The sequence below is a fragment of the Bos indicus genome, chromosome 19 (assembly GCF_029378745.1).
Source record: "Bos indicus isolate NIAB-ARS_2022 breed Sahiwal x Tharparkar chromosome 19, NIAB-ARS_B.indTharparkar_mat_pri_1.0, whole genome shotgun sequence".
Classification (NCBI taxonomy): Eukaryota; Metazoa; Chordata; class Mammalia; order Artiodactyla; family Bovidae; genus Bos; species Bos indicus.
Window position 1 is genome coordinate 51,000,404 of NC_091778.1, and position 12,322 is coordinate 51,012,725.

Sequence of the window (12,322 nt, forward strand, 5' to 3'; positions counted from 1 at the left end):
GCGTGGGCTGGGCTGTGCTAGCCTGACCCTCAACCCCCAGCAGCTGTTCATGACACAGCAGTGTGGGGCTGGAGCCTGGCTGTTTATACAGAAGTTAAGCCTCTTCATCTTCATGTTTGGGAATACTTTTGAAACAGAGGGTTTCTATCTCACAGCTTTGATCCACGTTTCCTTTTTTCTTCAAGACCTTTTCTGTTCAGCCATCAAATGCAAGCCAGTGTCAACGATACCAGAAAACAGATGGAATAGACAGTTAAAAATATATGCCTTGGTCAGTTCAGTCCTGCAGCCTCACACTGGGCAAGCTGCTCATTCAAGAGCTGTTCTGATTTGTAACTGTGTTTAGTATGTGCTTTTAGGAGAAATACATAAAAGGTCCACAGAATTTAGTAATATGTAAAAAAAATACACACCTATGGCCAAGTGTGTTTTATCCTAATCAGGAAATGGATGAAAGACACTTCTCTGGAGGGTCAGGCAGATGAGAAATAAGCCCGCGGAAGGAGGTTCAGCCTCACGAGCCATTGGGGATGCGTGTTCTAAGCGCGAGTCCACACACACCTGTTGGAAAAGCTAGACCAAAACACATGCGAGGACGCGGGGAAACTGGTCACACGTGCTGTTGTGGGGATGGAAGTGGTGCTCAGGGAAACAGTGTCCTAAAACATGAAACTACCGTACGCCCCGCAGTCACACTCCTGGGCGTTCGTCCCAGAGAAACGAAGACTTCTGTTCACACAAAAGCCCCTGCATGAGTGCAGCAGAATAATAGTAACAGCTTCAAACTGGAAATAGCCCAGGTGTCCTGTAGAGGGTTAAGCTGTGGAGTATTTTTCAGCCAAAAAAAAAAAAAAAAAGGGAACAAATCTCCAGGAAATCACCCAATTGCTAAAGGCTACACACAGTGTGATTGCATTTTTGCAGCGTTCTTGAAAGAGTTACGGCATTGAAGTAGCAGGTTTGTGGCCCCGAGCTAGCAGTGTGGGCACGGGGCAGGGCGGGTGGGGGGGGTGTGGGTGGCTGGGGGGGCGGGAAGCAGCCATGAAGGCACCAGGAGAGGCCCCTGTGGCCGTGGACACGCCCAGTGTCCCTGAGCCCAGTGGAAGCCAAGTGTTGGTTTTTCAAGATGTTACCATTAGAGGAAACCAAGTAATAATACACATGGGATCTCTGTGTGTTATTTCTTACTACTACATGCAAATCTACCATTTCTCTCTCTCTGTCAAGAACAGATTAAAAAACCACAACAAACAAGGACCTACTATATAGCACAGGGAACTCTACTCAGTACTCTATAATAACCTGTATGGGGAAAGAATCTGAAAATGAATGGAGATGTGTATATGTATAACAGGATCACACAACACAACCACAGCAACAAAATTCAAGCAAAGCAGACAAAACCCTTCTGAAAACTCTTCAGTAGCATAACTGAATTAATATAAATTAATCACCATGTGTAAGTGTTGTGTATATTAGAGCAAGTTTTAAGAAACTCACGAGGTGACTTTTGCGCATTTCTCAATAAGGAGACTTAGGCAGTGACATAAGTCAGCCAGCCACCCTTGACCTTCCTCACTGTTACCCGATGGTCGGGAAGGTGGGGAAGACAAAGCCTGGAATCAGAGGTTAGTGTCATCTTCCGAGGTCAGCCAGCCTGTGAGAGCCTCATAGGACCCTCACCCAGGGGCAGGCTTTCTGCCATCCTCGGACACCCCAGCTGCCCTCCCCTGGCCAGAAAGGGGGAGAAAGGCCTCCTCCTGCGCTGCGAGGGGCTCCTCCCTCGGAAACCAGCCCATTCTCTGCGTCTGAGCCCTGGGGCTGCTGGTCTCTGAGCATCAGGACCCCTGATATCTGCGGGAGGGGCCAGCCTCTCTCCAAGGCTGCCTCACTGACGGGATGGCTGGACCCTTTACCTCTGAGCATTCTTAAGGGTGTTTAAATGCACTGCAAGCAGATACCTGAGGAGAGCATGCAGGGGGGCTTCCCTAGGTGTTGGGTGCTGGGAGTCAGCCTGCGAAGCTGTGGAGAGGGGATGGTGTCCATGGCCAGGAGGAGGCAGGGCCAGGTTCCAGAACCAAGAGCAGAAGGAGGGGTGAGAAGTAATCTGGCAGGGTACAGGAGAGGATTTATATGGCAGCTAGCATGGATTCTTCCTGGGGCAGGAGTGCCTGTCTGATGGCATCACCATGGGGGCTGCTGTGGCAGCCTAGACAGAGGAAGCCGGCGGGGGGGCAATGAGCTGTTAGGGCTGCAGCTCTTGTTTATTTAGAAGCTGAATGGAGAAAGTTATCAAAACACGGGGCTGCCCCCAAGGCTGCATGGCTTTAAGTCCTGTTTGTTATTGTTTCACAGATTATCGGTTGTCAAGTGACTAGGGAGCCCCCCAACTCCACCGAGCGTTACACGCGGTGGATCAACCAGTTGGCGCCCGACCAGCTTCTCACCCAGGTATGTCTGCCGTCTGGGGGTGGGAGGGAGTTTCTGTGCTCTCAGCACCTGTGCCTGCTGCCTCTTGGGTGCCAAGCACCATCCTGGTAGGCGCTGCCTGGAGGAGGGGGAACAGCGTTTCACAGGAGCCTGGCCTGGGAAGGAGCTGGAGCCAGGAGGCAAGTGTGGAGGGTCTGGCTCAAGACTGGGGAGCAGGACCCATGCAGCCCAGTCACACGGGCTGAGGTGGATGGAGGCAGAGGGCAGGAGGTGGGGGCCTGGGCAGTGCTGAGCAGCTGCAGGGGTGGGGGTATCCAGGAAAGGTCTGAGTTTCTAGTGGAGCAGGGCCACCCCTGAGCAGGGCAGCTGGAGGGGGCCCGGGTCTGGGGAACGAGCTGAGATGCGCTGTGCAGGAGGTGGACCTGACGGGCAGGTAACAGAAGTCCACGGAGCTGGAAATGGGTGTAGGCTGAGGTCAGACTAGAAACCACGGCAGGGCAGGGGGCTGGAGGAAGAGGTCAAGAAGGGTCTCAAGGTCTCAGCCTGGGGGGTGTCCCAAAGTCCATGGGACGTCGAGGGAATCCTGCGAACTGACCACATGATGAGGTGTTAAGTGAGGATGAGAACCAAATGTTCTCTTCGTCCAGCTTTGAAAACAAGCCACTGCCTCAATGTGTCTGCACCCACTTTAAGCTCTGTAGCAAGTTACCCCAAAACAGAGACCTAAAGTTGCCCCGGGCTCTTGGGGATGGGCCCAGGCCTGTTCTGTCTGCCTCCTGGTCCGGCCCTGGCTGCCCCACCAACAGCAGACGCTTCAGGCCCCATCTTGCTGGACAAGCCCCTCCCAGGACCTAATCCCCCAGGGCGGGAGAAATGTGTTCCTCAGGGGCTGGGCCACGTCAGAGTGGGGAGCAGCCCCCCAAAGCCCAACCAGGAAGAAGCTGTGGGAGGCGTGGAAACGTTCTCCTCGCAGTGAGGTGCTGGGGTCTGTCCCACATTGCAATTCCTTGCAATCCTGCTGTATAATGAAGTGCTTTTTTCTAAACTCTGGGTTTTGAAAACTGAAATCTCAGTATAATGGAATGATTTATAATGATAATTGGCTTCTGAAATTAGAGCCGCTTATAATTCTGGCATCAAGCTTTCTGTTTGCTGAATTCAAAGTGATGCTGAAGAAACCCTGAGAGTTGAATGGTGCCTGGGACCACCACGTCCCTCTTGTGGGCTATTTCACATAGTTCTCTGGATGATCTGAGTTCTTTACCCTTTCTTCTTTAGGTTTGGGTTTGCCTGTTGCTTCTGTTACCAAAGCTGCTTCACCAGCTTTTAGGTTCTGTGCCATTCATGCTGGTCCACACACATAGAAAGTTCTTTTGCATTTGGATTTACTTTTCCAAATGAACTTTTTTGAGATGACTATTCCAGGAGCGGCCCAGTGGCCACGGGTGGTGCACTCAGAACAGCTGGTGATAATAGATGCACTAGTAACAGGGGAAGGTGGCGAGGGCGCCGGGACGCTCAGTGGTTTTCCTGCTGCTCCTCCAGCCGTGAGGCAGGAGAAGAGCCAGCGTGTGTCTCCCAGGAGCCGGCAGGGTCTCTGGTAGTGGTGGGAGCACTCGGGTTGATGTTGACAGTCACGCAGGACAGGGGCAGCTCTGTCCTGTCTGCACTGGGCGGTCCTGGTTCACCCACAGCCACACTGAGCGCCTGGTTGTTGCAGAGCTGTTGGGAGGCTGTCCTTCCCCTCTGAGGGGTATGTGAGCTGGTGGAGCTCTGAGTCCACAGCAGCTTCAGGTCTCTGAGGAGGACAGAGTCTTCTGTCCTCCAGGTTGTGACCTGAGCATCCAGAGTCAGGAAGCCGAGGGCTCTGGGCGCACACTCACATCACCTTGCATCTCAGCTGGCATTTGGATATGAGTTTGCAAACCATCATTGGCGCATGGAGAGTGAGCACCGGGCCTGGGACTCCTGGCGCCACCCCGGTCCTTCTGTCCGTGGAGCACGTCCAGCCCGCGGGTCACGGTTCTGGGACGTGCCTGCCCTTTTGCAGATGCTTTCCCAGCACACACACTGCTGGTTTTAGAACCAAGAATCACAGCCACTTCAGCGGAGAGCTAGTAAGAGCTTTCATATCCTAACTGGGAAATTAAAATGTCCCGTTGCGTGTGAGAGTGCTGGCTGGCGGTCAGCCCCAGGGTCCCCTGCTTTAGCGCCCTCACATGTGGAACTCTGCACCCGCAAGGGGTCTCTGGACACGCTCATCTCAGCCCTGAGCCTTCAAGGGTCGGCGAGTCAGTGGGGAGGTGGCCTCGTGAGAGAAACTGCTGAGTCGGCTTCTGCCGTGTGCTGGATTCTCTGGGAGAACCTGAGTCACGCGGAAACTATGTGACTGAATACTGAGGGTATAATTTACATGCAGCACACTCTCAGCCAGAATGACGAGTTCTGAGCCCAGGGCAGACTTAACTGTTAAGCGTCATAGAAATAATTAAGGGAGGATCTTCCTCAGCAGCGTTTCTCTTTAGCAAGTTAGGGGAAATTAAAGAATAAGGTTTCTCAGAGTGAAAGAAGGTATCTCTGTTTAAGCCATTTCTCAACTGTTACAGTCGCAGGAATCACCAGCACTCTTTAGGGTCTTTGTTCATAGTCTAAACTGAGTCACATTTGTGAGGTGGGGAGCAACGTACTTTGGTTTTATTTTTTTTTTAACTTTTTATTTTGTATTGAAGTATAGCCAATTCACAACACTGTGATAGTTCCAGGTAAACAGCAAAGGGGCTCGGTCATACTTATTTGATTTGATATTTGTGTGTCTACTTGAATGTCTGATTAGATACCATGGACAATGTTAAATCAGAGTTCAATTCAATTGCTCAGTCATGTCTGACTCTATGCAACCCCTTGGACTGCAGCATGCCAGTCCATCACCAACTCCCAGAGCTTGCTCAAACTCATGTCCATCGAGTCAGTGATGCCATCCAACCATCTCAGCCTCTGTCATCCCCTTCTCCTGCCTTCCATCTTGCCCAGCATCAGGGTCTTTTCCAATGAGTTCCAATAAACCAGAGTACCATAAAATTAATGTTCTGCTAATTCCAAACGTAGCCTGGACCAATGGCCTGGGGCCTGTGCCAGCCTGTGCCACCTGTTTCAGGCAGTGCCCACTTTACACCTTCAGGGAGAGGCTGTTCCCAACAGACCTGCGCCTCCTGGATTGGGGTGTGGTGGTGGGGGGGGGTGGGAAGGGGAGACAAGGCCAGACTGCATCCTGCCTCAGAGGCTGCCCCTGGAGGGTCCTGGCAGCTTCAAGGGGAGGGTGGGGGTCAGGGCAGCTTGCATGGGGGTAGCTGTGATCAGCTCTGGCTGCCTGGAGTAGGTGCTCAGGTTCACAGCAGAAGGAAGACAGCAGGTGTGGGTGTGAGATGCGTCCCTCATCCCAGCCCCACCTGGTCCTCATCCTCCACACCTGCTCCCAGCTCCCCTTGCGCCTCTCTCGGGGGTCCGTGCTTCCTTGGTGTCTTAGCCCACTCACACTGCCACGGCACACACAACAGACATCTGTTCCTCACAGTCTGGAGGCTGGACGTTCGAGATCTAGGTACCGGCAGGTGGTTCCTCCTAAGGCCTCTCTCCTTGGTGTGCTGATGGTCGTCTCCTCCCTGAGCCCTCTCATGGCCCTCCTCTGCGCTTACTCACTCCCAATGACTCTTGGATCAGGGCCCCACCCTTATGACCTCATTTAACCTTAATTACCTCTTCAAAAGCCTCATCTCTGAATACGGTTTCGGGGTGGGGGGTTAGGGCTGCAGTGGACTTTGGGGGACACCCTCCCTGGCTCCTCCACAGCCCCCTGTGGTCCCCTTGGCCTGGGCCCACAGGACGCAGTGGTATGTGGACAAGCGCGGCACCAAAGAGAATGGCCCGCCTCCTGTGCAGCCTCTCCTCTCATTCATGGCCCCGTGTGTCCCACAGGGAGGGTGTCACCCAGCTGCCATTTCCCTGCAGTATCTGAGCATCCTGAACATGAATGAGAAAAATGTACAGCCCACCTGTCAGTGCTAATGTACAAGCTCTCACTTTATCTAGCATCCAAGGACTCTAGACAAGCAAAATTTCTAGATGATTAAAGTTTACCTCTGCCTCCGTAAGTATAGTCTCTACCTAAACCAGTGCTCCCCAAACTTGTTTGATCATAAAATAGCTCAAGAACTTGAAAACAATGCAGATTCCTCATCTACTTCCATAGTTTCTGATTTAGTGGCTCTGGAAATGTGCATTTATAACACATGCCTGAATATTTTTGATGAAACTCTTTGAGAATATTATTCCTGCTTAGAAAAACTGCTTCCCTATAGATCATAGAGTCATGTTACGAAGTCTGCCCAATTTAAACACTGTATTGACTCACATAAAAGTTGCAGAAATAGAGTCCTGTGTGCCCTTCACCCAGATCCCCATCCTTGATGTCCTACACCCATAGTATGGTGTTCAAACCAGAAGATGCACGTTGGTACATCCCTGCTCGGAGTTCACACATTCTTGCAGGGTGTGAAGTGTATGGAATTTCATCACACTTCTGCATCATCACAACCCCTGCCACAGTCAGGATATGGAACTATCCTTCACCCCAGAGAAACTGACACCCCAGAGAAACTGACCCTGACAACAGCTTATCTGTCTGCTTCACTGGAATCTTGTCATATGAGACAGTTACGTTAATGGAACTGTGACTTTGTCATTCCACGTGATGCCTTGGAGATAACAGTTCATTCCTCTTGTTGCTGCGATGTGCCGGTCGTTGTGGGGCTGTTGCTAGAAGGGCTGCCATGACCTTCATGGACAGGTTTCACTTCCTGAGATGAGCACCAGGGTTGGATTATGCGGCTGTGTTCAAACTGAAGTCCGTCCGAGGCTGCCCGAGCAGCTGCGCCATCCGCCTCCCAGCACTTGGTGTTGTCAGATTTTTCCTGCAAGCCCTCCAGCCTGTCTCATCAGTGCACTGCCTGTGTTTCCCTAACGGGGGCTTCTTGTGATCTTTTGCCCATTTTCTTATTGGACTATTTGTTTTCTTACTGTTGGGTTTGAGTTTCCTTGTGGACAAAAGTCCTTTGTTGGGTGTCAGTTTTGCAAGTACTTTCTCCTCATCTATGGCTTTTCTTTCATCTACTTAACAGAGCCTTTCACAGAGTCCAAGTTTTTAATTCTGGTGAAGTTCAACTCATCTACTTTTTAAATAGATTGTGCTTTGGGTACCTATGTCTCAGGATGCTTTATGTAACCATAGGTCACGAAGATTTTCTCCTGAAGTTTTATAATTTTACATTTTACATTTAGAGCTGTGATTCATTTTAAGTTGTTTTTTGCAAAAGAACTGAGCTTTGGATCCAGGCTCTCCTTTCTTTCTTTCTTTCTTGCTTACAAATGTTCAAGTGCTTCTACACCATTTTTGTTGAGAATACTAGCTTCCTCATAGACTTGCTTTTGGACCTTGTCAGAGACGGGTTGGCTGTGCTTGTGTGGGTGTGTTTCCAGGCCATTCTGTGGCGTTGATCTGTCTGTCGCTCCATGGCCACACTGTCCTGGTCACTGCAGCTACGGAGGAAGTTTGAGATCAGTTAGTGTGGGTCTTCCAACTTCATTCTTCTTTTTCAAAGTTTTGTTATTCTAGTTCTTTGCCTTTTCCTCTATGTGTTTTTTCAAACACTGAGCAGTTCTTCCATCCTGAGCAGACACTTGAGTCGGTGTCGTACAGTTTCACTCAATTCTAACTCCATCTGCCTGGAGACAGCGTCAGACCCCACAGATTAAGGGCTCTGCCTCACGAGACTGCCTCACTTCAGCCCAGTCACAAGTCCAGGCTGTCACCTGACTGGCTATAAATCAGGGTTCCCACCGACCCCCTCCTCTGTCAGTTAATTTGCTCCAGCCACTCACAGAACTCAGAGAAACATTCATTTACGCTTACAGTTTATGATCATGGATACAATGAAAAACGCAGGTGAACAGGTGCATGGAAGGGGGTCCAGAAGAGTCCTGAGCACAGGAGCTCTGTCCCTGAAGAACATGAATATCCACCCACATTGTGCAGGTGGGGAGCCTTTCATGTATCACCCCCGTCACTCCTGCCTAACCACCATGACTCAGGGACGATGGTCCTCCTTCCTTCTATCCCAACCGCAGGCAGGTTCCACTCTGGTCTGGCTCTAACCTGGATTCCCACTGAGATGTCTGGTGCCCAGCTCTTGCTGAGTTGACACAGCACAATCCAGCATAGTAAGATTTCTTTTTAAGTGCAGGAGAGTAAATTAGCTAGGAATAACTTTGCTAGAACCAAAGATATGGGCAGTCAGATTAAAAGGGCTCTTGAGTATCTTGCCCAGGAGATGAGAAGACCTTGCCCAGGGAGAGAAGAATGGCAGGAACAAATCTGATCGTGGATTTCTCAACAACTGCAGGGGAATCTGTAAAACACCAGGACACAGATTTCAGAATTCTCACAGAAATGATTTTGAATGTTGAATTCAAAGCCTAAACAAATTGTCAGTTGTGTGAATATACAACTAGGACTTTTTCATGTAAGGATTCAAAATCTTTGCTCCTGAGAAATATTTGTGTCCTTCTCAGAAATGTACTGGAAGACACTCCATAAAATTAAGAAGCAAATTGAAGAGGAAGAAGATAGAAGATCTAGGAAGCAGGTCTCTAACATGGGCCAGAAGAAGCCCAGGCAGGAGTGGGGAGACAGGAAAAGTGCTTCACACTCAAGGAGCATGAGTATTTCCACACTCAGGGAGAAAGGAAAACGAGGGAGAGGCAAGGAGGTGTGTGCGCCAGGAGATGTGACAGGGGTGACCACACGGAAGCGGTTCCCAGTGCTTGAAGGGGGCTTCCTTGGCGGCTCAGTGGGTAGGAACCCTCCTGCCAGTGCAGGAGACATGAGCTTGATCCCTGGGTTGGGAAGATCCCCTGAGAAGGAAATGGCAACCCACTCCAGTATTCTTTCCTGGGAAATCCCACGGACAGAGGAGCCTGGGGGGCTACAGTCCATGGGGTCGCAAAAGGGTCAGACACGACTGAGCAACTAGACAAGTGCTTGGATGAAGGCGCCACAGCAAAGGAGCAGAAAGGCGCCAAGAACAGGGAAACAGAAACACGTCAGCTGCGGCAGATCACCTCCCGAATGCAGGAGGAGAAACGCAGCAGCAGGAAGTACCTGTTTTTATTCTAATCCGGTACCTTTGACATCCCACCTGCACGCTCCGTGCCCTCGTCTCCGTCTCCCGAGGCTGCCGGGCTCACCCTGGGTCCCCAGCGGGTTACATCCAGCCTGGTACCTGGCGCAGCAGGCCACTTGGGTGTGTGATGCTCTGGTTGTTCACAGAGGGGCCCAGGCCACCCTTTACTCTGGTCACCCCTCCCCTAACAAGAGCAGCCCCCAACCATCTCCTCTTACTTGCTGTTGCACATACATTTTCTTTTAAAAAAATAGAAAAAGGAAAACTTTTTTAAAAATTAAAATATTCCAGCTCTACGAAAGTGCAGAGAATACATCTCCATCCTTGCTGCAGTGAATGCCCTTGGGTGACCCCCTCGCTGCTGGGTCTCATGCACAAGCCAGCCCCTCCTCTTTCCCTGGACAGTGTGCCCGGGCCCCCCTCTTCAGATTCTGCTGCTCACACCCATGAAGGTCCCAGTGTGAGTGCTAGGTTCCAAGGCTGCATGCTGTTCCTCACCCACAGGGGACCGGAGGGCCCAGGCAGCTGCAGTGTCTCCACTGCCAAATATTCACTGTCGACATCGCGTTCCTCAGTTTACACTCCGAGGTGGTCAGCTCCACAGCCAGCAGCCCCACTCCAGGACATCTGCCTTGGTCACCAGCACCACCTCCCAGCTTCCTGACCCAACGTCCACCTCCCGTCCCCGGATGGGGCTGACCAAAGTGGGAACCTCGGTGATCTGTGTGGGAGCCACGTGATCCTTCTCTCTTGACCTGGGAAGAGTAAGAGAGTTTGATAGGATGCTGTTGAGCAGCTGAGAGTCAGGGTGGGGAGGCAGGGAGGCGGGTGTCTCCACCCTGGGGGGGCAGCAGGGCAGAGGCTCACCCTGTGGGGTCAGCGCTACAGGGGAGCAGGGCGGGCGGGCCGGAAGGCTCCCATGAGGTCCAGGGCTCAGGCCACACTGCAGGTCAACAGCAGCCCTGGTAAGAAAGCACTGGTGTCCTGCTCCCTGAGTCCTTGCTGGAATGGGTTCCCCCAACGGGTCGCTGCCCCAGAGGCCCCAGCCTCTGTCACCCCTCCAGCCAGTGCTCAGTTTCATTATTATTGGGAAAATGTGAGAGTGAGCAGCAGCTCCCGGACTCCAGGACCAACCATCTGTGTGACCCGCGGGTTAGAAGATATTAGCAGAACTAAATGAAGGTAACTTCAGCTAACTGAGAAGACAGGGTTTGCAGTGGACTTGGGGTCGCAGGGATTCTTGCCTGCCCATGGGGCCAGGCCTCCCATGAGCCTGCTCGCATCTGCTCTGTCATAGCTGCTTTGGAAGACCTTTCCTGTCATCCAAGCAGGGTCTCTACAACCAGACTGTTGGAACCCACCCGGGTCACATATTCATTCAGCTCAGTGGGTCTTTCCCTTGAAATTTTGTCCTTCACAGCTCAGCGGTGTTTAGTCATTCTAATCAGTTAACGTTCGTGAAATTTTAAAAGTACACATTTCAAAACAGATTAAGCTGTACCGTTTTTATTCATTTTCTTCTTTAAAAGGAGTATCAGAATGTGGCATCTATGTTATACATAGTAGAGCCACAGTCCACTAGCAACTTTTACCACTGTTAGAAAAGTGGTTACTTACCCACTTTCTCTAAAACATACTATCGAGAAAGGAAACTTTGTATTAAGTCTGTGTCTTTATTAAATCCAGAAGCCATAGGTTTTGGATTTCACATCAAAGTTTATTCTTGTTGCTATGTGGGTGTTAAAATGTCAGAATACTGGAAAATTTGTTATCTGTCTAAAGATAGTCTTCCAACAAATTAGAATTTAGAAATAAGGATAATAAACCACAGGAATCTGGAAATGAGTCATATAAACTTTGCTCTTTTTCTCAAAGAAGAATTCGTATCACTTCCTGGTAAGATATAGCTAATGAGGTCTATAAATTTCATTAAATGCTTCATTTTCTTTAACTCAAGAGTTTCTCCTTTCTAAATAAAAACTGAGCTCATTGTAAGTCTATCATCTTTGATTTTGTATGTTTTAAGCACCGAAAGCATTAAGAAGTGTCCATCCGGCTAACAAACACATGAAAAGATGCTCAACATCACTCATTATCAGAGAAATGCAAATCAAGACCACTATGAGGTACCATTTCACACCAGTCAGAATGGCTGCGATCCAAAAGTCTACAAATAATAAATGTTGGAGAGGGTGTGGAGGAAAGGGAACCCTCTTACACTGTTGGTGGGAATGCAAACTAGTACAGCCACTATGGAGAACAGTGTGGAGATTCCTTAAAAGACTGGAAATAGAACTGCCTTAAGATCCAGCAATCCCACTGCTGGGCATACACACTGAGGAAACCAGAAGGGAAAGAGACACGTGTTCCCCAATGTTCATCGCAGCACTGTTTATAATAGCCAGGACATGGAAGCAGCCTAGATGTCCATCAGCAGATGAATGGATAAGAAAGCTGTGGTACATATACACAATGGAGTATTACTCAGCCATTAAAAAGAATACATTTGAATCAGTTCTAATGAGGTGGATGAAACTGGAGCCTATTATACAGAGTGAAGTAAGCCAGAAGGAAAAACACCAATACAGTATACTAACGCATATATATGGAATTTAGAAAGATGATAACAATAACCCTGTGTATGAGACAGCAAAAGT

General features: G+C 50.0%; 1 protein-coding gene across 6 annotated transcripts in view; it reads left to right on the forward strand.

The window, feature by feature from the left end:
• Positions 1–12,322, forward strand: part of B3GNTL1 (UDP-GlcNAc:betaGal beta-1,3-N-acetylglucosaminyltransferase like 1) — a 131,620-nt gene that overhangs the window by 53,737 nt on the left and 65,561 nt on the right. For all 6 annotated transcript variants that reach the window (XR_011562120.1, XM_070773835.1, XM_070773836.1 and 3 more), the window contains one exon: positions 2,356–2,451. Coding sequence is in view for 5 of the 6 variants with exons in the window: in XM_070773835.1 (XP_070629936.1) it covers positions 2,356–2,451 (96 nt within the window). In the remaining variant the exon portion in view is untranslated. The remainder of the gene's footprint in view (positions 1–2,355; positions 2,452–12,322) is intronic.